The sequence below is a fragment of the Sceloporus undulatus genome, chromosome 1, assembly GCF_019175285.1.
Source record: "Sceloporus undulatus isolate JIND9_A2432 ecotype Alabama chromosome 1, SceUnd_v1.1, whole genome shotgun sequence".
NCBI lineage: Eukaryota > Metazoa > Chordata > Lepidosauria > Squamata > Phrynosomatidae > Sceloporus > Sceloporus undulatus.
The window spans coordinates 45,215,185-45,242,486 of NC_056522.1; the positions used below are offsets into that span (position 1 = coordinate 45,215,185).

General features: G+C 41.4%; 1 protein-coding gene across 2 annotated transcripts in view; it reads left to right on the forward strand.

Moving 5' to 3' along the window:
- Positions 1 to 3,159: 3,159 nt before the first annotated feature.
- Positions 3,160 to 27,302, forward strand: part of STUM (stum, mechanosensory transduction mediator homolog) — a 52,411-nt gene continuing 28,268 nt past the window's right edge. For both annotated transcript variants that reach the window (XM_042449138.1, XM_042449229.1), the window contains exon 1: positions 3,160 to 3,500. In XM_042449138.1, the coding sequence (XP_042305072.1) occupies positions 3,302 to 3,500 (199 nt within the window). In that variant the 5' untranslated portion in view covers positions 3,160 to 3,301. The remainder of the gene's footprint in view (positions 3,501 to 27,302) is intronic.

Here is a 27,302-nt window from a genome sequence, read left to right on the forward strand (position 1 = left end):
ATATACAGAAGTTGACTAGGGGAGTGGTTGAATCTTACTTCAGCAGAGGTAGTGAAACAGCATAGTCCTGAATGAAGCACCCAAGCTTGTGAACAGGCGTGTGGCACACTAGCTCTATTCTCAAACACCACACTGCCATACCATACCACCACCTCTTGCAGTTGGTCCCTGCTTTCATCTCACTCTACTGTATTGAAAAGTTTGATTTTTTGCTGAAAATAAATATACTGATTTGCATCTCCAGGTCTCAGTACCAGTGTAGGACAGGGGAGGAATCAGATGACTATTCCTCCAGCCCAGAAGGCCCCCATTGCAAACCTTTTTTGCTATTGTTTTTAAAGGGGATGGGAAGGAATCACACCTCCAGATGTTTCCAGTGGAGGCAAGTTTCCTGAACAACAAGACAGGACCTGCATCTTGTTTTAGGTCCATTTTTGAGAATAGTTCTAGTCACCTTTGGTTTTGTGGTGGTTTAGGAGTGCTGGAAGCATTGAAACTGCCATCTCAGGTTTAAGGGCAAGCATGGAGCCAGTGTGGTGTAATGGTTTGAGCACTGGACTATCGCTTTGGAATCCCACTGGGTGACCTTGGGCAAGTCACACACTCTCAGTCTCAGAAAACTCCATGATATGGCCTTAGGGTCACCATACGTCAGAAACAATGTGAAGGCACATAACAACACAACATAGAGCTTGATAGGTTTATTTCTCCCACTAGTAGAAAGAGTACTGAAAAATGTGTGCTTGTGTGCATGTAGACATAGAAAGGAGACAAGCACCATGTGCTGTTAGATGATCAACTGTTTTTGGGGCTTTTAAAAAATAATAAAAAGTTGACCATCTAACAGCAAGTGGAGTTTGTCTCCTTTCTATTTTCTGCTTATTTCTCCCACTAATCGTTCCTCATTCCTCTGATGAGTCCTAATTTATATTAAGTTGATTTATATGTAGTTGGTTTATATAAAGCTACGTAAAAAGAGAAACAAATCTGGCACATCTGCCTTGACCATGATAGGAAAAAGTATCAAACTATCAGGTGGGTTGCTTGATATAGACAAAATTTCTTATGTAAGCTTCACTAGAAATTGTTTGTGTTCTGCATGTATACCATTCTGTTTTGGGGAACAGTGCGAAGTCATGTTTGGCAGTGGGTTGCTGTAGCACATACCTGTGTTGTAGAGATGAAATGGAGATAAATGTACCCACGGATATGTGTATGGAGTACACATTTCCTCCATGGATGTGAGATTTATATGGAAATGCACTTGTGTGAAAAATTCCTATGAGAGCCTTTGTGGGTGGATAACATGCAATGGAATGAGAGGCTGTGTGGGAGTCAACCAAGACAAGTCATATGCAAAAGTGTGGGTGGGCCAAAACTAGCAAAAAACTGTGTTTTAAAATATGCCAGCAAAATCATGTGTACTACTACACTAGGGCAAATAGTATATTTAGAGATATCCTTGCTAACACTGTTAAATCTTTGTGCAAATCACAATGTAAACTTCAATTTCTTCTGATCAGAAGCTGTTTAATTTGTTAGCATTTACAAGCTTTCAGGTGCAATGTATGCAATTGTTATCCAAACAGGCACTGACCTTTCTACAAAAACAGAATTAAAAATGTGTGCCTTCAAGTTCTTTTCACAAATAGTAAAAAGGCTGAAGTGACTACACTTTTGCACATTCATATACATTTGGCATGGGGGACCTCTGGCCTGCCAGATGTTGCTTGACTCCAGCTACAAGGGCGAGGAGAGAGCCAGCATGGTGTAATAGTTTTGAGTGTTGGACTATGACTCTCGAATCCTGAGTTCTAATCTCACTTGGGCATGAAACCCATTGGGAAACCTTGAGCAAGTCACACTCTCTCAGCCTCAGGGAAAGGCAATGGCAAACCTTCTCTGAAGAAAAAAAACCCCATGATAGGTTCATCTTAGGGTCACCATAAGTGGGAAATGATTTGAAGGCACAACCAGGGTGACCAGATGTCCTAGCTGCAAAAGAGGAGAAGGCACTGCAAAATGTAGGATAGTCAAGAAAAATGTAGTATATGACCAAATAAACACTAATCCATATAAACATAAATTCAAGCTTCTTAGCCATGGTCAAAAGGGAGGACATTTTGAATTCCTCTTGGGCAGCAGGTTGAAAGGTAGAACATGTCCTGCAAAAGGAGAACATTGGGTCACCCTGAGGCACAACACACACCCAGAGGAGGGGAGATGAGGAGTGGGTACCAGGGGTTGGTGTCACCTGCTGCAGGGGAAGGGGGCCACAGGACAACAAATGTGGGGGGGGGGACTATATTCCCTAGCCCCTCCTATCCAGCTGGCTGGGGCAGGGGAATCAGAGACAGTTACAAATATCTGTGATGCTGGAGACTGGGGTCCAAGAAGACCAGCTTCCCTTGAGTTCCCTCTTTCTCCTCTGACCCCAGATGTCTCTTTGGGCTCTGGCTTGACTGCAGCCACACCAAACCCAAAACTGGGCCACCGTGGCTTCTGGGCAAGTCAGCAAGGGATCTGATGCCCTCTCTCACTTGTCCAGCAGCTGTGCTGTCCTTCACTCTTTGCCTCTTGTTCTTCCCAACCTTCTGAAACCTTCTCTCATTTTGTTGTTGGGGCCCTTCAAGTCGTTTCTAACTCTCTAAAAACCTCCCCTCGTTGCCTCTTGAGGTTGTTGTTGGGGGCCTTCATGCCATTTCCAACCTTCTGAGAACTTCCATTCCTACTTGTTCTTGTTGTTGGGTGACTTCAAGTTCTTTCAGAAACCCTTCCTCGTTGCCTCTTGAGGTTGTTGTTGGGGGCCTTGAAGCCCTTCTTGCTTGTTGTTGTTCTAGTTGGTTGCCTTCAAGCACCAGTTCCCAGACCTTCCCAAGAACCCTCCCCTTCCTGCTTGTGGCCACTCTTGCCTTCTGCCTTCAAGCCCTTCCTTCTGGGGGTGTCCCCCATTGCAACCCCTGCTCTTAAGGACCCTGAGAGCCCCCCCCCTCCAACCTCCACAGCTTTGGGGCAGAGGAAGAAGGGACTAGGGCGCCTGCGCAAACACCTGGGCGGGAGAGAGAGAGAGAGAGAGAGAAGAAGAAGAAGAGAAAGAGGGAAGGGACGGAGAGCGAAGTCAGGCGGGAGGGAGGGAGGGAGGGGAGCGCAGGGCGGGGGCTGCCTTCGCAGATTGCCAGGAGCTGAGGGCAGCCTCTCCTTCTTCTCCTTCTCCTTCTCCCAAAGAGAGGGAAGTTCCTGGAGGGCCAGGGGCTGCGGGCTCCTCCTGCTCCTTCCTTTCCTCCCTCTCCTTCTCCTCAGCATGGAGCCCGGGGCCCCGAAAGAGACGGAGGAGGCCGGCAGGGCAGCCCCAGCCCCAGCCCCCGGGGGAGGCTCCTCGTCGGGCGGCGTGGTGGTCCAGGTGCGGGAGAAGAAGGGGCCCCTCCGCGCCGCCATCCCCTACATGCCTTTCCCGGTGGCCGTCCTCTGCCTCTTCCTCAACACCTTCGTCCCGGGGCTAGGTAAGCAAGGGGCCCTGCCCTCGCCCCAGGCAGGGGCCACGGAGGGAGGGAGGGAGGGAGCCAGGGGTCCCCAGCCCCAAGGCAGCCCCCACGATGGAGAGGCAGAGGCTGGAGAGCCATCTCTTGGAGGGTGAGTTCCTGCCTGGCCGGATGGGGTTGGGCTGGATGGCCCCTGGGGGTCTCTTCCAGTTCTAGGGTTCTATGGAGGACCTTTCAGAAGGAAATGGAGGACAGCCTCCAGGGAGAGACCGAGAGTGGAGGGTGGCGAGTGTCCTTTTTGGGAGGGTTTCAGCAGATTGAGGAGTGCTTTGAGTTGTGCCTTTGAGTCCCGCTCCCTCCCCGCCTGAGGCTGGCCTGGGTTGCCCTTCCTTGGGGAGGAGGGAAGGGGGAGTCTCTTCCAACGCTGGTGAGTCTTTGTGTGGCTGAGTCCTGCTCAAAATGGAGGACCTCTTGGCACTCCTGCTGGGAGAAGGGGTGTGTGTGTGTGGAAATGGAGGATTGTGTCCTGGGAAAGGAGGACCAGCCCTGGTCACCCTGCAGCCTGGGCGCCCTCCGTGGAGGATGGGGGGAGGGGATCCCTCTGGGATCTCTTTTCGGGCAGTGATCCATTCCCCCCCGACCAACCTCTCTGGGCTGTCTCCAGCACTCCTTGGTTTAGGCTTCTGCTGCTTTGGGACTTTGAATTATTTCCTTTTCATTTTTCTATGCCGCCTTTCTCCCAGAAAGGGACCCAAGGCGGCTCACAAGATAAAAACACCAGGCGAGGCGAGCGCACTGTCACTTTCTGACGACTACTCTTTTTCTGGAGGAGCCGCCAATGAGTTCCTTGTAAGGAGCTCCTGCTCTCAGAGATTTAAGAGATGGGAAAGTGGCTCCTGGGAGATCCATGAATCTGGGGCTGAGAACCGATCAGGGCAACTTCCAGGGGAGTGGATTGGGTTTGGAGCAAACAAGTGCTCCTTAATGGCACTTAATGTGGCCGAGGCTGCATCCGCACTGCAGAGATAATGCGAATTGAAACCGCTTTTGCTGCCAGGGCTCCATGCGATGGAATTCTGGGAATGGGAGTTGGTTGTGGCATCAGAGCTCCCAGAATTCCATAGCATGGAATTTCAGAGTTTTGCTGAGATTATTGCCATTATTAAATGCTATCATTGTGAGCATCCTGAAATATGGCTGAAGATATAGTTCCTGGTTTCGTGTTAGCTCTTGCGAACATAAAGTAGCAATAATCTCATCAGTAAGACACATATAACCATAATCTATGATAATAAAAAGTATGCCTATATACACACAATGAACTAGCGTTCCTGGAATTGCATAGCCTTGAACTATGACAGTTAAAGTGGTGCCAAAGCAGATTATTTCTGCAATGTGGATGCAGTCTGTCATTTATCACACACATCCGTTGTGCCGGTATTTCACAGTACTCAGGAAAGTGGTGGGTTGGGTTTTTTTTAACTACAGCTCCCAGAATCCTACCACCAGGAGAGTAGGAGAGTTGTCATCCAAAAATAACTTTTTGAAGCTCTGCTTTATTCATAAAAAGGGGAGTGTATTGTCCCCCTCCATACTACTAACCAAGAGGAACACTCCAAAGATATAGCCACTTTAGTCTGTAGAATCAGTCTGTAGAGAGATCTTGTGGCACCTTTAAGACTAACTGAACGAAAGAAGTTGGCCAAACCAAGAGGACCCCAGTTGGATTGGTCCAGGTATCTAATCCAGCACCCTTTCCCCTTCCATAACTAACCAGATGCACCCAGAAAGCTGGGGAATAACGCCTGAAATCACTCTTTCTTGTTCTTTGCATTTGGTAAAAGTATGCTGGCTCTGAACATAGCAAACCCACTTCTGTATAGCCCACAGGACTAATCTGCCTTGTTTTTGTGGCATCATATTCCATTAACTCACTGGCATGAACATGCATGAAGAAATACAGTACTTTGTTCTGTGTTTCCCCAAATCTACAGCCAGTGTTTTATTTTTCAGGCATACAGTGGTTCTAATCTGTATTGGCAGTTTAGCATCCTTTGTATCATCTGCAGAAAGTGAGTAGATGGGGGGGACTTTGCCACCCAATGATCCTATGATGTTAAAAGATGAATGAATCAACAAAACTGAAAGGATAAACTTCATGCTTTCATTCCACTGTCTGCTGTTCTTACATACATACATACACTTACATACAGATGGGGAGGTGTAAACAACATTTACTTCAATGGTGAAATTGCAACAGTGAGTTAATACTTAATGCACGCACCTTTGTCCTTGAGATGTAAACTTTTGTGTATCCCTTACTATTGCTATTGCTGTCAGAAGGAGAGCTAACTGAGAATTTCCTAAAGATAAGGTTCCCACAAAAAGGTGTATGCCCTCTTTGCCTTGCACACGTGGAGCAATTTTTCCACACATGAAGAAGAGTAGATACTCTTGGTTTCAAGTCTACAGAAAGCTCCACCTGTTACATCTCTATCTTTTGTGAAGCTGTTGTTTCAAAAGTGGTAACCTGACATCAGGACTCACTGTTTGGTTCCCCCTAATACCTTTACTTTTCATAGTCACAAAGCTTAACTTTGTATACTGTGGGACACTGTTTATGTTTTAGACTCACCTTTATACTTTTGAGATGATGTGGTAGAGCCTAAGATCATAGAATTGTTGACTAATTTGCAGTCAAGGGGAGATTGAAGTTCTATGAAAAGGGATGACTGGAGCCTGTGAAGCAAGATAATGTTAAAAGCAACATTTTCCAAGAGGTATTTGGGAGAGTTCTTTCTGAGTACAAGGTAAGTTGCCATCATTCCACTAGACTGCATTTCTGTCCAGTCAATGTTGCATACTTTCTTTTTGGGCATGCTTTGGTTGCCCCATTATAAATGGCTTTTTAGTTGGAAGACACTGCTACACAACAGAATAATTGTCTGTTGAGATGATGTTAGATTTTTAGGGCTCAGCATCTACTTAGAAGTCAAATACTTTTCTCTGTGGTATCTCTGGAGGTTTGAATGACGAACTGAGAAAAAACAGGTGCTATAACCAGAACTTTTTGTGCTCCATCGGTAATCATTTTCAGAGAGGTAGCCAAGGTTGGATATAAGGGCAAAATAAGAAAGGTTTATGGGTCGCATTAAAGGCTAAGAAAAATTGTAGGATTAGCTTTCAAAAGCATGAAGGCTCATGCTGCAATATGAGTGGCCCTCCCGATATTGTTGTTATTGTTGTTAACTGAGTAGTACTTGACTCATGGCATGCCTGTGGATTAGACATCCTCAAACCCACCCACCCCAATCCTCCACTGCTCTGCTTAGAATCGTGAAGATGCAGAACAGAATAAGGAGAAACAGAATGGTTCCCAATTGGCAAAAGGGTCAGGCAATCCTGCATTGTATTATCCTACTTGTTCAACTTGCACACAAGTTAAGTTGTAGCCTCTGTCAGATGCAGTGGCATTTCTGTGTCTTCTAGAGCTATCTGTAGCTTTTCATGATTTGTGCAGTCAAAAACTTTGCTATACTCTATAAAGTACATACTGATTTTCTTCTGGAATTCCTTTGTGCAGCCATTATCCATCATATGTTTGCAATGTGGGCCCTAGTGCCTCTTCCTTTCCTGAAACCCACTCACATTTCTGGGATTTCCCTCTCCATGTCTATGTTGTATAATTTTTAACATAATTTTGCTTGCATGGAAAATTAATGCTATGGTCCAAATGTTACTGGTCTGTAAATGCACTGAGAACTGGACACATTACTCTAAGTAAAAATTTGACCAAAGCAGAATACAGTGGTATTTTTGCTTCCGTTGATTTGCACACTATGCTTTTGTTGGTGTGGTTTTCCTGAAGACAAATTTTGTCATCCAGAACTGGAAATATCCAGAACTGAATTGTGCTATTTGAAATGAAAAAATATTTCATTCTTACTGTTGTTACAATTTTAGGCGGGGTACAGACTGCCCCAAAAGGGCTGTCTGCCAGCGCCTTGTTTTGCCATGCGAGGAAGCCGTAGCAGACAAACCGCCCTGCTTCCTTGCTCAGCAAAAAGAACCTGCAAAAAGCGGGTTCTTTCTGTGACGCCGCAGTGCACCAATGGCGCACTTGTGACATCATAAGGGGGCGCGACGTTCAGACGCTAAGCGTCCATTGCATCAAAATGGCGGCGCCCGTGGGTACAGGGCGCCACCATTTTGATGCCCTCATCACATGCTAGGGGTGAGGCATATATACGCCCTCGGCCAACCCCTAGCACGTGACAAGGGCACACTATAGGCCCGTCTGTCCAGGGCCTCTAATACTTTTTCCATTTGTAGCTGTCTTTATTAAATGTAATATTTAGGAATACTTTTATAAGAGGACCTATCTCTTCTCTGTATTTTCTGTGTCCTAAATGTAACCATATGTTTAGCTTAATCATAGGTGTGGTCCTTTGGGCACAAGTCCCACTGAGTTAACTGAAGTTTGCTTATGAGAAACTGGGCATAGTGATTCAATATTGATTCATTATGTTAATGATGAAAGCATAGATACTAGTAGTTCAGACAAATACAGGGTAGAATGGCAAAAATAAGTGCAGTTTGAAGGAGGATCAATTTGGATGATTTGGACTATTCTATTTTGTTATGGACTGCATTACTGTAATTTTATGAATTATTTGATAATGTTATGAGCTGCTTTGATTGTCTAGTTACAGAAAAGCAGGATACAAATAAAAGTTTTATTTTTATTTATTTATAATGGGAGGTCTGGACAAGAATTAATTTTATACCTTTCTTTTCTTTTTACCTTTTGTTATAGCATAACAGTAATAAATATTTTTAAATTTGCATGATGTTATGGGGCAATACAGATGGGTGGCTAGAAGCTGTCCTGTAAACCCTCCGTCTGTGCTGCAGTATTTTCATGCTGCAGCACAGTTGCGCCCTCCAAAACGAGCCGCTCTAGGCAGCTCCTTTTTTGAGGCTTCATAAGGGCTGTGATACAGGCCTATGATGACTCTTCTGCCCAAAGCTGTTTGGATGCTTGGGCGCCCTTACATCACGAGGCTGAACCCTATGTGGATGGGCGCGGAGTCTTGTGATGTAAGGGTGCTGATATTAGGGCTCAGCGCATATGGATGCTGCGCCCTATCGTGCCCTAATATTGGCTCAAACGGCCCGTCTGTACTGGGCCTATGTTTTACAATTTAATAAATGGAATATTCATGTAAAAAATAAATTGGGCATAAGGCTACCATCTTAATGCCTCCTCTTCTGCAATGTGATTTGTTTTTAATTTACTCTGTATTTTCTCTTTAATTCTGTTATGAGATGACGCATCATTACTATTTTGTATGTTTACAAATAAAATAGATTGAATTAAGTCTTTTCATGTTTCCTGTCAATTTTTCATTCTCTAAGCTTACTCTTCATTTTTCTGGTCACAGGAAAGGAAGCAGCATAATATCACTTTAGTAACGTCAGAATTTTCTGCCTGTTGGAGTAAAAGCACATTTACTCTCCATATGCTGAAATAGGAATAAATAGCATGTACTTCACTAGATGTCTTTCACTTGTTTTTAAAATGAATGATGGAAATACCATAGTTTAAATGTTCAAAACTTCTGGGAAATCATATCAAGCTGTTTCCTTTTTGCAACAGCCTCACTATAAAAACTAGCAAATTGAAACATGATTTGAAAGAAGATCTTGTAACACCTTTGATACTGAGAGAAAGAAGTTGGTAGCATAAGTGTTCATAGACTAAGGGGCTGTACAGACCAGCCAAAAGGGCTGGTGTCGGGGTGAAGTGGGGGCGTGGTGACTGTCCGCTGCCTGCCCCAACTCCACCCCAAAGCAGTGTCACTCTGCCTGCCTGACCAGACGCTGTGGAGCATCACAATGTTTCTTCGCCACAATGTTTAGGCACGCTATTCCGAAGAAACAGGAAAGAGTTATGTGGCCATGGCCACAAGTTTTGCATTTCTGTTCCTATTCACACATAATGGCCTGCTCATTCATAGCTATGAAGGTTTGCTCCTAGGCACTTCATTCCGCGCAGACTTAGTCTACGAAAGCTTATGCTACTGATTTCCTTCCATTAGTCTCAAAGATGCTAGCAGAGTCCTTTGTATACTTAAAACTTCCAGGGGGGAAAAGATGCATGCAGGGTCAGGGAAAGAGAAATGTGGACTTAAGTTATAACAATCAAATCCATTTTTGTCACCTGTTTTACTAGACCTGATACAAGATCTAGTTGTATACGCTGTGTGTTCAAGAATGGTAAGAGTATTTGCATTGGTAGAAAAAGCAACAGCAAAACATCCATCTCTCCAATTTATAACCATACTGTTTTATTCCCATGATTGCTTTTCAGATTTTGATTGTGCAATTCACAAAGTCTTTGTTTAGTTATGTTTTCAAAACAGAACAGAATTCTGTTAAAAAATACTGGCTTCTACATATACCTATCAAATTTGTATGTTAAAAGTGGAGTTTTATTTCTCTGTTACTATAATAGTTATAAACAAAAGCAAGCAATACAGAACTAATTTGATGTAGTGACAAATTGCTCAGACATAATAACAACATACCAAATTATACTTATATTTGAAAAAGCAGACAATAGTCTTTAAAAATCCAAAGGCCCCACCACCAAGTAAGATAATGTACAATCTCATCATCGTGATGTCTTTGTTTTGAGTGATTTTAACAGAAAAGCATATGCTTTTATAAAAGTAGAATTAGTCAATTATGCCTTGCACAATATTACATATATACGTAACAATATACCTGTGTGTTGATGATGAAAAGTGCTTGGTAGTGTATACTTTTGACAATGCAAGCTATTACAATTATTTCAAGAAAAATTGTCACTGTTGCAGCAGGGGGATCTAATGGCATGGTGGTGTGAATTTGAATGAGTTGTTAGTGTGACCTTTTGTTCAGTTAGTTTAATTTGTTGTTAACTGTTTTCATGTTGACCTCAACTTATGATGATCCTATGAATGACAGATCTCCAAGTCATCCTATCATCAACAGCTCTGCTCAGATCTTGCAGACTCAGGGCCGTGGCTTACTTGATTGAGTCTATTCATCTATAATTCACTGTTCCATTTGTCCTGTTGCCTCCTACCTTACCAAGCATTATTGCCTCCCCCCCCCAGTGAGTCATGTCTTTTCATGATATGTCCAAAGTGCACCAGTTTCTTACTTTTTCTTTAATGAGCCCTTTTAACATATTTCCTTTCCCTTGACTGAAATTATAATGTCTTTTTTCATAATGTATTGGACATGTCTTTGAATCTTGCAGGAAGAGAGTCTTGACTTAGACTGCATCTGCACTGCAGAAATAATGCAGTTTGACACCTCTTTAACTGCCATGACTGAATGCTATAGAATCCTGGGATTTGTATTTTCCTGTGACACCACAGCTTTCTGACTGAGAAGGTTATATATCTCACAAAACTGCAAATCCTGGAATTCCATAGCATTGAGTAATGGTAGTTAAAGCAATGTCAAACTGCATTGTTTCTCCAGTGCAGACACAGACTTAGAGGAGACCTATAGAACAGTGATATGGGCTTTTTCTAGCATCCATTACTGCCTCTTGAATTCAATGAGGGCTCCGTCCTCTTACTATTTTGCGTGTCTGTGTCTCTATTTGTGTGTGGTGGTGCAGGAGCAAATTCATACACTCACACCAAAAGTTTCCCATACAGTACTGTACACTGACCATCTATGGCAGGGGTAGGCAAGCTTTTTGAGCCGGGGGCCGGTTTGCTGTCCCTCAGACAACTGGGGGGCCGAAGCCAAAAATTAAATAATTAAATAATTTTAAAAATTAAATAAATAAATAAACCGGGACAACTGTAGGACAAAATTTTCAAATGGAGGACACTTTTTTAAAAAAAAATGGAGGACATGCAAAAAAAATGCTGATTTTTAAAAAAAATATTAATATAAATGCATGTTTCGGAGGCTTCTATAGACAATTGTCCCCCTTGCCCGCTGCTTGCCCCCCTTGCCCGCCTCCTCCTGATAGGCCAAAGGCCCCACACCCTCACACGAGAGGCCAAAGGCTCCAGCGGCAATCAGTAGCAGGACCGGGCGGGGGCCAGTCCCTAGGCCTTGCCGGGCCGCATCCGGCCCACTGGCCGCAGGTTGCCTACCCCTGATCTATGGCATCTATCCATTTACAAAATATAGCTGTACTATAAAGACAATTATGTTTCTCAGCATGAGATTTTCTAGAGCAATAATATATGGAAGCATCAACTCTGGCTGATTTCCTTAGTGTACATTGTTGCTGTTTATCAATTGTTGTACTATGATGAGTGTAACTATTTAATACATCATTCTTAAATATGCTTCAAGATGAAGCTTGTAGTTGATGATAATGATGTAGGCAGCATTTGATACAGGAAAAGAAATCACACATACATAATACAACTTTCATATGCATACTTTTAGTGAAGGAATAATAATAATATCTCCCAAATCTGTGTATATGGACCAAGTAGAAGGTACTAACTAATAGATAACCTCATTTGAAGGAAATGCTTAATATGTTTTGCCCTTTAGCCACTACAATACTTGGGGTGAGGGAGCATTTTCCATCAGATAACCACAGTGCTTTACTCAGGAAATATAAATCTAAGATGAAACGGGGTAGCATTAACAGTGAAGAGAGATGAAGGATAAGCAGTCAACCGATATAATGCAAAGTCTGACCAAATATATAAATAGTCCAAGTTTATGCTTCAACTATAGAAGCAGAAGAGGAAGAAATGGAAAGATTATGTGCTGGAATCCAGAAGGAAGTTGATCACACAGCAACACAGGACATGTTGGTAGTCATAGGCAGTTGGAATGCAAAAGTAGGAAACAGGAGAACTGAGCATTGTAGGAAAATTTGGTTTAGGATCAAGAAATGAAGCAACTATCGAATTTTGTGAAGCCATTGATGGCTCAGTCATAAGTCAGAATGGAGTCTGCAGTCAAGAAATCGGAGGACTTGGGAGGTAGCTATGAATGAACTAGACAAGATAATCAAAGATACATCATTGAATGCTAAAGTCAGGATTGTCCATGCCATCTTATTTCTGTGTATGGTTGTGAAAGCTGAACAGTGAAGAAAGCTGATAGGATCAACTCATTTGAAATATGGCGCTGGAAGAGAGTTCTGCAGATACCCTGGATTGCCACAGACAAATAAATGGGTACTAGAGCAAATGAAGTTTGAACTCTCCCTAAAAGATGACTAAACTGAAAGTTCCGTACTTTGGACATATCAAGAGAAGACATGACTCACTAGAAACGACATTAAGGCTTAGTAAGGTTGAACCTGGGAAAGTTACACTCTCTCAGCCTCGGAGGAAGGCAGTGACAAATTTCTGAAGAAATTTGCCAAGGAAACCCCATGATAGGTTCACCCTAGGGTTTCCATAGAAATGACTTGAAGGCAAACAACAACAACAAGTTAAAGTTTAGCAGGAAAAGAGGAAGATGGCATTACAGAGGGATAGACTTAATAAAGAAAGTTATATCTCTGAGTGTGCAAGACTTGAGCAGGACTGTTGATGACAGGGTGACTTAGAAGTCTCTCGTTCATAGGGTTGCCATAAGTTAAAGTCAACATGATGGCAGTTGACAACACAGCAAGCAGCCACTTGATGTTGCAGCATGTAATAGTATACATGTGACAATGCCTGCTGAATGACAAGGTGAGGCTTGCTGGGTTGGACAGCACCACAGAAAAAAAGATTCCAGCTAAACAAAAGAACTTCCTGATTTTAAGAGCTCTCTGACAGTGGAACACACTCCCCTGGAGAGTGGTGGAGCCTCCTTCTTTGGAAGTTTTTAAACTGAGGCTTGGTGTCTCTTAGGAATGCTATGATTGTGTATATCTGCATAGTAGAGGGTTGGACCGGATGACCCTTGTGGTCTCTTTCAACCTCTATGATTCTTGTTCATAGGTGGGAAACCTCTGGTCTTCCAAATGTTGTTGGATTCCAGCTCTCATCAGCTTTATTGCTGATTTTCTGGGATGGTAGCAGTGGTGCTCCAACAACAAAGGTGGCTATTCCCTGGTCTTTTTTTTATAAGGTCTAGGTTTTCAAGTAACTGTTCTTCTCACTTGCTCCTAGCTGAGATGTAGTAGGTAGTGTCATGCTGCATTCCTATATCTAGGAAAGGGCCTGGCTACTTTCAGGGTTGTTGTTGTTGTTGTTTAAAAAAAAACCCACCAAAACCTGGCAGTCCATGATGCCTACATGGACTGGATCAGAAAATTGGTCCCAAGACCTGCTGTAGTTGCCCACTCCTGCAAGGAATTCAGTACTATTGTCACTGTTTAGGGTGGGCCTGGGTGGGATACTGAACCAAAGAAAAGAGCTTGCATAAGGTTACTCAGTGAGATTCAAACCTAGAACTCCCTGATGTAAAGTTCAGTCTTTTAGCCAATGTGAATTACTTCTGACTTTTAAAACCATCTGAGCTAGTAATTCTACAAATCATTATTTTACATATGTGGTCTGCACCCCCACTTAGAGGTGTATGTATGTGATTTTAGACTAAAACATCCCCCCAATACTTCAGTCATTCCTATAGAGAGGTTTTCTAACCATGTACTGAGTATCTTCTCAGTATCTTTCTTCAGTATTAAACCATTGTGCACTGAACTGACATTTTCATTATCAATAAATTATTTCCAAAAATTATCAACCACAACACCAGGATCTCTTTCTTGGTTAAGATTACAGTCCACAACAGTAGTAAAGCCTGAGCTGTCATCGTTCAAGCCATCCTTTGCCTTTTAAAATCATTTGCCTTATCCTTGGCTTTAGGCATGCTTAGGTCAAATAAAAAATGAAACACATGGTTATTACAGTTCTCTTATGCAACTTGAGCCCAGGTTAGAAAAATGTAGCATGGCTGTTTAGTGTGTTTTTATCTCTTATTGTTATGCTCGTTTCAGGAGTTCATACCCTCTGTTGTTTGCTGAAGATGTTGTTTGGTGAAGAGAAAAAAATTGGCTGTGCCCCATAACTGACAGACTTTTCAGAGCTGTTGTGTGCCAGTCAATGTAGGTAGCAGGCTTGGCTCCCTAGAGTGGTTCTGAGTCAATGTGCATTAATAGGCAGTGCCTTCTTCCCTCCTCCTCTCTGTCTCTCAGAATACTAGAACCTTGGCTCACCAGAACGAAAGTGAAATGTTGATAGGTTCAGAACAGATAAAAACCAAAGTACTTTTGCGCGTAGTACATATTTAAAATGTTGAATTTACTGCCACAAATAATGATGACTGACAATTTGAATAGCATTAAAGGGGGATGTGACCAATTCATGGAGGATAGGGCTTCTGGTCCAGATGGGGATGGATACTCTCTCTCTCTCTCTCTTTCTCTCCCTCCCTCTCTCTCTCACACACAGCTCAGTATAAGTGGCAATATGCCTCTTTCAGGCTGTTTCTGCACTGTAGAATAATCCAGTTTGACACCAGTTTAACTGTCATGGCTCAGTGCTGTGAAATTCTGGGAGTTGTAGTTTTTTGCAGCACCAGACTGGTTTGACTGAGAAGGCTAAATATCTCACAAAACTACAGTTCCCAGAAAACAAAAGAGGCAGACAAACTGGGTCATATGAAAAGCAGTCAAACAGAGGAGGCTCTGGTATATGTGCAGGCTCTCCACACAATCAGGAACCTTTTAATGGATATCTACCATGGGTAGTAGAAACTTCACTTCAAGATTAGCCTGGTGATATTAATTAAACCAGAATCCATATTACTGAAAACAAACATCTTTTTATCTGAAAATTTTTTCTCCCACAGAGCAATTTAAGTCAGATTTCAGTACCGCAGCATTTGCAAATATATACCACAACATACAGATGATGATTGAAAATATTATAAATTCAGTTAGGGAAATCATACATGCACCTGTGTGTAATTATTAATTTCACCATCAGATGTTCTGTGGCAATCTTTGTTTATTAAGTTCTTAATCCTGGAACTTTTCTAGGAACTACAGGGGAACCAGTAAGTTAAATAAATTGGGTGGGTTATTGGTGTTGCTGTAAATTGACAAGCAACTTGAAGGCACATACACACACACACACACACAAAGATATGAGATTATAAGGGGCAAGAAAGGGAAAGCAAGAAAAGGGTTTTTCATGGGCTTGGTGGGGAATATGCAAGTTCATTTTTAAATGCATTCCATTTCTTTCCCACTAGATCACCTTTATATTGGCTAGTGGAATATGTGAAATAACATGGAAGCAAGACCCTGCAATTTGTTGCTAGAATAGGGGGGTAGTTCTCTGCTTGGGTAATACAAAAGATAACACAAATCAAGTGACCTGTTAATTCCACACTTGTGCCCTAATACCATGGAACACAGTGGAAGCTCCTGATACATTTCTGTTGAACACATGTTCAGAGAAAAGATAAAAGAAATTATAGACTTTATATTTTAGTTATCATTGTAGCAGAGACAAACCTACAAAGCACTCAGGACCTTTTGACTAAGGCCCCATTCCCACTGGCCCATTTACCCTGGATGGAACTGGGTAGATCCGAATCCCCCCCACCCCTGGAATCCTTCCAGAAGCAAGTGACCACTAGAAATTTACCTCAATCAGGGTAATTTAACCCTGAATGCTATTGCAGCTCTTGCGGAGAGTTCACATTTGCGGAACCAGTTTAAAATGAAGGCGCCTTTGCTGTCAATCAAATTCAGTTCCACTTTCGTCAAGGTGACGTTTCCTACAGCGATTGGGCCACCGGATGTGTGCTTCCCCTTTCCTTTTTAAAAAAGAAACAGGCTCCAGTATGCATAGATGCTGTCAAATTTAAAAACCTCCAGGTGTGTGTGTGTATTTGCGTCACTACAGATTATGGATCTCCCCTGCCTCCTTTTTCAACCCCAAAATGCAATCTAATGCCATCTCTGCATCCTTCCTCCTTGCGACCCCAATACCTCATACACATATAGTAGTAGTAGTAGTAGTAGTAATAATAATAATAATAATAATAATAATAATACATTAATTCCTCACCTTGGAATACCATCTCTGCATCCTTTGCTTTCCCTCAGCCACCCTAGAATTCCTTACAGACAGTAGCAAAAGCATTCTGTATCAATTTGCCAAATTGAAAGAGAAACATTTATAGCATTCGCATTGTAGTATTTGCATATAAAATTAATTTAGAAAAAAGCCTTTTGCAAAGTGCATGCTGCTGGGAGCAAGCAAGTGAAAGGGAAAGTAGCACAAGTAGACACTTTTCTATCTATATATGTATCTACCTGTAGAACTATGCACATAGATTGTCAAATATATGAAAAATAAAAAGAGAGAGAGCTGCCTGGTGTGAGAGGGAGGCTTGTTCCGTTCTGTATCCTCCCTCTGACCTACCCTGAACTTGACCCTAGGCTTCATCCTCTTGCTCCGTCACCCCGATTGCCCTTTGCATCCTTCCTCCAGCTCCTTGGCTCCGTCAGTCACCCCGATTGCCCTTTGCATCCTTCCTCTGGTTCCTTGGCTCCGTCACCCCGATTGCCTGCCATCCCTTCTTTCCTCCGGCTCCTTCCTGCTCCTCTTCCTCCTCCTCCTTCGCCCCATGATTAGGGACAAGTTCATATTCACCGGACCCATTTTTTTTTTAAAAAAATATAGCTTTTACTCCGCTTGCAAAAGACCGGCGCTAAGGGGCATTTGCCCCTGAATGGGTGTGAAAGCCTCGTTTTCACTTGTGAAGGGATCGGGGCGAATATGAACTTCCTGTGGTTAATTCAGTTTCTGATCCGGAGTAAAAGATAGTCTGAATGGCCTTTAACTTGAATGGTGCTATAATCTCATTCAGGTGCCCCTCTTCTTGCCTTGAGTTCTATTTTGGGGGAAAGGCTGGATATAAATCAAGTCAATAAATAGTTTAGCTGCCATCCTTAATATAGCTGGAGGTGGGATCTCCTAGCATCAATATCTTTTTTCTTTTTTAATGATCCCTATGGTAATGAAAAGTTGTTTGGGTTCTCCTGGTTTTGAATGGGCAACAAAGATCCATTAATACTAGCTTCTTGTGGATAAGAGAACTGCTAGAACTAATGTTATGATGCAGTGGAGATTATCATACGGGGTAACGAGGGATTGCTCCCTTTCTTACCCCATCCTTATCGCATCTGCGCTTATCCCTTCCTTATCCCATCAGTGTATTATTGTTGCATTAATGGGAGAAGGACGGGATAAGCACAATGTCATCTGAAAATCTTATTACAATCATGTGATAAGAACAGCAGAAAGATGGGATAATGATAGATCTCATGTGATAATATTTGCATAATCGAGCCATAAGAACAGGAGCATTCTTACCCCGTGAATGAATCTGCAATGCTTTCTTTAGCTGTTAACCAATGCTAATAAGTTGGGTATTGGTGGCATAATAATGTAGTGCTGCTACTCAGGTTGCATGTGTATATGTAAGCATTTGTATACATGTAACAGAGATATGATTCAACATAGATGCCTGAGTTTTAGGACATGTGCTTATGGAGATTATTGTTTCATTTCAAAACTTAATGCAGTACCATTTCTTCCATGTATGATTATTTATTTATTTGATTTATTTGATTTCTATCTTGCCTTTCTCCCCAAGGCGTCTCACAAATAAAATCTAAAAACATAGTACAATAAAACAATTAAAACAGTATAAAATTACAGACATTACATTACGCGTGTAAGCAGGGGTGTAGCTATGGAGCAGCGGGCAAAATGAGGGCATTGCCCCTCAGTATGAAATCTGCCAGCCCTCCAATAATTTTTTCCCCATAGTTCTCAATTTTTTAGCATTGTAGTAACTTTAAAACTCTAAACATTTAGAAACAGTGTTTATTCACCCAAAAAGGGTACCTCTAGCTGATAAAATCCTTTTGGTGTAGTCTTTATTCAAAACAATCTTTGCTTTGGGTGGGATTGTGGTGGGATTATTGCTACATGAAGAGGAAGACAATGGAAATCGTGTATTGGTAAATATACAGCATTGCAACTTCATATTTTCTCTACATCAGAGCAATTTTGTATGGTCTGTGGGATAATCCTTCCACCCCATTGCAGCTACATCACTGAAATTAGACAGAAATCATGCCATCAGATTTCAGCAACCAACTGACAAAGGCTTGAGAATTTAATTATTTTTTTGGGGGGGGGGGAATTTTGTATTAAAAACTTGTGATTTGTGATTTGCTATCAGAATTCAAAGGCAAGTTACAGCTCCTCCCCCTCCCTCTGCTAAACATACTTTTCTTTCTGATTGTTTTAAAGGGGATTTATAAATTTGATGTGTCTTTTGGGATGTGTGTGTAGTTTGCTCCTGAAATGTGGCAACACAGTTTGCTGAAGATTGCAAAAATGTCCCTGAGGGGATGGACCCATGCATTGTCCATCCCTACTATATATTGTGGAGCCTCAAGTGTCTGCTAGAGCATTCGGAACTAAGCTTAATGGTTGTCATGTAAAAATAAATTTCATACAGGTTTTTGGGACTGGCAGACAAGTAACAGGTTTAGGGGCAAGCTGCTTGTTAATTTTAATTTATTTATACATAAATTATAAACACATTTTATCTTTCTCTTCATCTAAAAAAGAAAGGACCCAGCCCACTGGTTTCTTGAACTAGAGATGTTCTGCCATGATAACAGTATTAAGAATACATCATGAGCATATGATGGTTTCTCTGTTTTGCACATCTATTTCTATAACTGTGTGCCATTTTCATAAGCATGACAGATTGCAAACTACAATTTCTGGATATGTTGTGATTATTATGAAGACCAGAAACATTTTTTAAAAGAATGGCAGCTGGAATCTTAACAAGCCCTCGTGGAAAGCAGAACTATACTTAAAGTTATGTATATATGTTACAGCCATAAATTGTTGGTGTGTTTATTATAAATAGATTGGCTAAGATTAATCAAAGCATGAATTTAAACGATATTTTAGATGAAAAAAAATGAAAATAACTGTTCAAATAATATTTTTGCCTTAATTCATACATAGTTATTACAACTACATAATTAGGTCAGTGTGCATATTCAAAGAGTCAGAATAGCTTCCCTTTTTGCTTTCATTAACAAAGTGGCTGCTAAACAGAAACATAGATCCAAGTTTCTATTTATAGCAAAGTTGTAAGACAAAACATGTGGCTTCCAATGGAGATTTCCTAATAAAGTTACATTAATAATGATTTTCATTCTAGCCAAGGATGAAAGTGAGAATAATTGTATAATAGATACAGACATTTTCATGATATCGTTGAAAATGAATAGAATATTCCTAATGCAATTGGTTCCCAACACTTCAATTTATCCTACAGTATCAAATCTTTGGTTCAAATGCTTTTAAGGTGTAGAGATGCAAACTGCTTTATCTTCTGCATATGGGGGGAAATGTTTTAAGTGTATTTATGGAAGAATGGATTCTGGATTTCATAAATGGGTCTTGTTAATTTGCTATTTTTAAAACATTTCTGAGAGCTTTTCTGTTGCCATGACAATTTAATTTTCATAAACATGATTTTGTATCTGTCTCTGTGTGCACCTATAATCTCATACTCTGTGACAGAGAGCTGAGAGAAGTGCATTTGGGATAGAATTGACTATAACTAACCATTTTGATTACTGACAACTCTTTATTGTTAATGTTTTTTCTGTGGGTTTTTTTGTGTCCCTCAATTCTCCCCCCCCCAAAGTAGTTAGAGTAACACTCATTATATTACTGAGCTGTCTCAGGTAAACAACAACAAAAATACAAACCAAAAACCATACCCCGCCCCCTGCCAAAAGAAGGCCTCACATCTTATTTGAAGCTCAAAGGGAAAGGAGCCCACTCAACTACTTTATGGAGAAAGTTCTACAGTTTGTACATTACCACTTGCAAGACATTGTTGCATGCCTTAGTCAACATCTTTTACTGGTATTGAAAAACACAACTGTTTCAAAAGAGCTGTAAGAATCATTGATTTCTACAACATAAGATATGCATTAACTTGGTGAAAAATGAAGCCTAGAATTTGCAAGCAGAGCAGAGTCTTTGTATTCATCTGTTAGTCTGCAACATTTTTAGCATGCAGGCAAAATCATTTTGCAAATTAATCTGGACAATTAATCTGCTGCTCCACAATAGGTCAAACCAGCTGCGCAGAATAATTCTGGATATAAACACAGCTGTGCCAAGGATATCTAATGTGCCAGAATCTTTCCCCGCTATATGTGTGGTCTCTGTAACTGTGTTCACATTCTTAAGTATTCAGAGTTTTGAACCACAATGCTCATTTTCAAGGGAAAACATAAAACTGCCAATCATATATGTAAAACAGTGATACAAGGTAAAGGAGATGATAGGTAATGTTAAAAGTAGTGCATTGTGCAGGGGCGGGGGAGCTTTTAGGCACTAGCAATCTGCAGGATCTTGCAATCTGTAGCCTAAATTAACCAAAGTGGCTCAAACTAAAAAGAAGGTAGAATTTTACAGCAAAAAACCTGTATATCTTTATTAAAAAGACAGAAAAAGATAGCAACAAAAACCAGTCTATAGTCAATGCAATCTGTTTCTCAAAGTAAAAGGGGAAAAAAAGAGGGGGGGCAGTATGGAAGCTCAAACTCTGCTCCTAACCAGTCTAAAGGGGCTTGAACTAAGTTACAGCCTAAAACACACACAGATTTTGGATGATTTAGGGGATTGACAGACTGCCCCGAAGGGGCAGCGGGACTCCACCCTTTCCTAGCCAGATTGTGGTTGCGGTAACCTCACTCCGGGGCCCTGATCTGGCCTTTCAAGGGTGCAAAAAGGAGACGCAAAAAGTGCCTCCATTTTGTACCCTCAAAAGGATGCCAGAGCTGTGGCAGTACGACTGTATGGAGCTCCTTTGGCACTGTGTCGTATGGACACAGTGCTGGAGGCACTCCATGATGCCATGTGCCATGTGGAGTGACGCACAGCATCAGGACACCCTAGAGGGGTGGAGTCGGGTGTGTGTCGTGATGACACTACACCCCAACTCTGCCCCCATGTCAGCCTTTCAGGCTGGTCTGCACAGGGCCTTATAGACTGGGGAAGGTCAGAGAGATGCAGTTCAAAGAAAGTGTAGGTCAGACAGAGATACAGGTCAAAGAGAAAGGGATTGTCTCTGTTTGTCTGTATTTAAGGTCTTTGTAACTTCAGGGACCATCTCCTAAGAGTGAAGGGAACACTTCTGAGTGGCGCAAACATGATATCAACAGGTGTTTGCAAAAAGGGCAGAGGTGAACCAGCCCTTCAGGTACTGCTAATGGCTCTTAAGGGTGGTTTGTGTGTGTGGATTTTTTGGGCTATGTGGCTGTGTTCAGGAAGAGTTTATTCCTGATGTTTTGCAAGCATCTGTGGCTTGCACCTTCAGAGAATGCTGGCATGGATGTGAGTGGGGTATACATAATGTGTGACCTTTGATTGTGAGGAAATGATTTACTTGTTAAGGCGTGTGTTGGTCTGTTGTTGAATGGCAAGGCCACAGGGTGTCTATTTAATTAGTGATACATTGTCTGCTGGGAAATCCCCTGACTCTGGGTGGTTTTCATTTGCCCTTGCTGGGTCTTGATTTTGATGTTTTTCAGGACTGGTATTATTATTATTATTATTATTATTATTATTATTAATAGGTATAGCACCATAAATTTACTTGGCAGTTTCCAGGCATACACAGGGCAAAGCCAATCATTATAAATAAATACTCTCTTTGAAATCAAGATGTGTTTGCCAGTCTCTCTGAAAGCAGCACAATACCTCACCATAAGAGATATACCAATCAGAGCCGGCTTGGCAGGGTCTCCATTCAGTGGAGGTGAAGAAGACAGATAGCACCCATTGTTCTACATCATTTCCTTGCCAGCAGAGGGATGAGGGAATTTTGCCTTTTAAAATGAGGCTTGGATTCATATGGACAGCTCTAGCCTGTCCATATGAATTTTAAGCAATTTTCCAGACTTTGGCAACAGACAGCCTTCCTGTCTTATGCAACAGAGTCTAATATTTCAAATTTATTGAGGATAACTGATAATAGTAACAGTGTTGAATAACAGCAACGGTGTTGAAAGCTGTTAAGGATATGCGATATAAATCACCCAGATTAAGTCATGACTATTGCCTTCTCATATGCTTTAGGTTATATCCATTGTCACACTAGCAGAAGTCTTTTTGTGTAACAGAAATTTCTCCGTTTCCTCTCCAACCACTTTCATTTCATGTGAAAAGTTGACCCAGAGGGTTTCTTGTGCATGGGATAGGTGTTTACCCAAGCCATGCCTCTTTGAGTACCTTGGCTCTGAGTACACCCTCTACACTTGAAAACCATACATTAGAGAAGAAATAGATGGTGCTAAATTGGCAAACAATCTCTTTATGGGCAGCTACATTGCTTATAACATATTACTTCTAAGCTGTGTAAGAAAACACCATTCTGTTGCATGGAATTGTTCGCATTATTTGATGCAAAAAAGAATGGCAACTGGTGGACCTGATGTCAGCAGAGCAGTAAAGCTATTCGAAGTTTTAGACTGAATTTTAAAGGAGCCATCTAATATCCTCAATGTATATTAGGGGCAGGATTCAGTACCTCTGATACCTTTTTTTAGAGTTCAGACCAAAACCCAGAGTAGATTCACTACTCTCTGACATCACAGCCTTCTCTTACTAGTGGCTAGAAAATGAGGCATTGGATAGTAACAGTCTTTTTGTCCCTTATATTATCTAGTGTGACCCTTGGAAGGTCAGTGGACAAGAATGGAAGCACATCTGTCACTGAGAATGATGGACTTGCCTGCATAATTCATATTCCTTTGGATTTACTGAATGGATAGTTTTCCTTCTTCTGTCTGATATGTAGTCTTTGGTTATTTAACCCTTCAAGTGATATATAATGTTGAGAAGAGATGTCTAATTAAGGTTGGTGTAGAAATATGGAGCTTGATATCAGTTTGGTTTTCCTGTACAGTGTGTTTCCCAACTTCTTTTAAATGCAGCTTTTGTTCATCCTCCTAGTTTTAAGTATCAAATAAGTACCCACGCAAGCACCAATTTTATTGATGTCTCTGTGTTTAAAAGAAGGAGGCACCAATTTGCAGGTCATAGAAACCAGACCTCTTTGTGTATTATTCTGTAAATAAAACAAAATTGTTCCAAGAGTGAAAAATTACTGCTAAAATGGAAAAAAATATATTATAGTTTAAAGTCTGTTATGCTGCAGAAATCCATGTATCTGATTAGAGTCATTAAATTTAGCATGCTATTAAATGAGATCAAGACAAAGACTTTAATAAGGTTTGGTGCCAAATATGTCAACTGCTTCATGCAGCTAACAAAATAATTCAGATAATCTCTCTCTCGCTCGCTTTCTTTCTGTTCTATCTATCTATATGCTGTAGAATTCACACTTGTGACATCGTTTGGACAAAATTTAAACTAACTAAAATGAAATTTGCACTCCTAACATTTCCATTCAGCTGGAACTGATAAACATCAGGTTTTTTCCCCAGAAAATTTCTGGTGTGGGTTCATTTTGGATGAAACTTGGAGTGTAAGGATTGTGTAGGTGTTATTTTTTCATTCATAAGCAAAAGCATCTGTGTCAAGCCAGCTAACACCAGGTAAATTTCCTAGTAAACTATATTTGAAGTAGATTTACCACTTTATCAGTGCTTTAATAGAGCATTGTGATAACAACCACAAAAATGTGATGATGGGACCCCTTTGCTGTAGGATGATTCTGGAGATAAATGTGACCCCAAAAGGTTTTTTAAAAAGACCGCTTGGTTCTTAGAGCATGTATCATGAAATGTAGGAGTAGGAATTTATTGCTGTACTAATTTGTTAAACTGCCTCACCTTGTAGAGCCACTCTTTTCTAAATAGTGAAGATTTCTTGTCAATCAGGATATAAAATTTCAATAGAGCACAATAGAATATTGGTTCTGCTAGGAGACTCTTTGCTGGTAGAACACATGTTTCCATTGTAGATGGCCTCAGGGTAATTCCTTGATGTCTCTAGGTGAAGGCATCAGTTAGCAGGCATTGGAAAAGGTTTTGGTTTTGTTCTGCAGAAGACCCCTACACAGTCATTGCCTAAATAGATCAGACTGGGCTAGATGCGAAAGAATGGTACTTTGAAGATTGACTCTCCACTGGGCCTTCCCTATAGACCAAAATAAGTATCCTTGCTTTATAAAACTATAAGCACAAATAAACATTGTTTACTGATTTAGCCCCTAATTGTACTGAGGATATGTGAGTGAAAAGGCAAAATAATTTACTATGACACAGTAATGAAATTAACTGCAAACTGTAATTTCCCCAGAGTTTACAAAAATTCCTTTTTTATAGCTTGCTCCAAGATGCTAAGACTAAATAGGAGGGAGAGGGGAATCATAAAATCATAGAGTTGGAAGAGACCGCAAGGGCCATCCAGTCCAACCCCCCTACCATGCAGGAAATCTAAATCAAAGCATCTCTGAAGATGGCCATCCAGCCTCTGTTTAAAGACCTCTAAGTAAGGAGACTCCACTACACTCCGAGGGAGTTTGTTCCACTGTCAAACAGCCCTTACTGTCAGGAAGTTCCTCCTAATGTTGAGGTGGGATCTCTTTTCCTGTAGCTTCCATCTGTTGCTCCGGGTCCTAGTCTCTGGAGCAGCAGAAAACAAGCCTGCTCCCTCCTCAATATGACATCCCTTCAAGTATGTAAACCAGGCTATATCACCCCTTAACCTTCTCTTCTCCAGGCTAAACATCCCCAGCTCCCTAAATCATTTTTCATAGCGCATGGTTTCCAGACTTTCACCATTTTGGTTGCCCTCCTTTGGACATGCTCCAGTTTCTCAATGTCCTCCTTAAATTGTGGGGCCCAGAACTGGACACAGTATTCCAGATAGGGCCTGGCCAGAGCAGAATAGAGTGGCACTGTTACTTCCTTTGATCTAGACACTATACTTTTATTGATGCAGCCTAAAATCGCATTGGCCTTGTTAGCTGCCAAATCGCACTGTTGACTCATGTTCAATTTGTGGTCAACTTGGACTGCCAGAATACTTTGGATTTTGTTCTTCTTAACTTGAGCTAGCACTTCTGTTTTGTTTTCTATTCCATTTGGATTACTAGTTATAAAAATAGAAATTGCCATCGTCCCACTGTGAATTAAAGGCAGTAGACACACTTGTTTAGCAAATCTGTCCCCCCCCCCCGCCCCCATATCCATATAGGGGTATCTTCTGAAAGGGAAATCCCAGAACTTTGAAAAGTTATTTCACTGGCTAGGGGATTCTGGGAGTATAATTTCCAAGCTCTGGTTTTTCAAACAATTAAACAACCAAGATTCAAAATCCAACAATAATGTGCTGCAAAATTTATTCTGTTCTTCAACTAGAATTAAGCACAGTTTAATTATAATGGTTTAACACTGAATGTTCTGAAAAATAAATTTATGTAAAAGGGGGGAAAGCATCTTAGCAACATGAGGCCTCTTTCCAATGACTGGCAGGAGGTTTACTAAGTAGTGGGTAGAAACTGCCAGTTCTTAGCCATGAAAAAAAAATGTAGGTGTATTAGTGGGCTTCTGCTGTTGCTAATTATTTTATATTACATCTGAGGGTCACAGCAGAGAGTAGGTCTCTTGTGAAGCTCACCGCTAAGGCTGGAGCGGCAATGCTAAACACACTTAGTATGGATCAAGCCTCATGGAGCATTTACTATGAAGTAAATATGTAGAGGGTTGTGCTTTAGGGACTTGTAGTGGTGGGGAGAAGATATGAACTGGATATTTTATGTAGAAAGTAGAATATCTTGGGAAATTCAGATTCATGTGTGTAAGAGAAGCCTTTAACCAGGAATGTAGCTGGGATGTGTGTGCAAATGAGGATGTAAATTTCTGTTTTTCCACATGAATTTTTCATTCAGTCACAACTTTTTAACATTGCAAAAAGTGAAGCATTAAGGATCATTCACATCTAGAACATACCTATTTGCTGTGTCTGAATTCCCTTGACAAGTTTTCTCTGGATACCTAAGGGGCTAAACAGATTGCCCCTAAGAGGCAGCTCCGCACTGCCCCTGGAAGCACTGGGTTGGGGATGCAGCAACCACATGCCATGCCCCCAACCCAGCAGTTCCATGGCACAAAAAGAAGCTGCAAAAAGCTGCTCCTTTTTGCACCACGGAAAGGGTGCATTGGCTGCAGCTGCAGTTCTTCCACAGCTCTTTGGTGCAGTGCATGTACACGCTGCAACAAAGATGCGGCATGATGCCTCCCACCATATGGTGGGGTGTGCAGCTTCATGACAGCATGGGGGCCCCCACTCTGCCCCAATGCTGGGGTTTATTGCTGGTCTGTTTAGGCTCTAAATTGCATTTCTAAGTGATCAACTTAGGTTTGGAGTTACTGCAATGCTAGAAATTTGGACACTGGGGAGAAATTTCAAGAGGGGTGTAGAATTCTAATCTGAGGGACTAGACCCTCATTTTGCCCCCCCACATAAGTATCCCTGCCTCTAGCCCGTATAACATCATATCTGTATAATCATAACCATTCCCCAGTTGTACAGTTCAGAGAATACCCACCCTTGAATTTGTCTTCACAAACTCTAGTTGTTATCCAGGCAATAGTTACACCAGTTGCTTCTCCTTGTTTCCTTTACTGGATAGAATGTAACGTGGATAAGAAGCATCCTTGTCAGTAAGCTTTGTTTCTGCAGACCTAATCAATGTAGATAGAATATTGAGATTTCCCATTTTCAATTTCTTCATGTGATG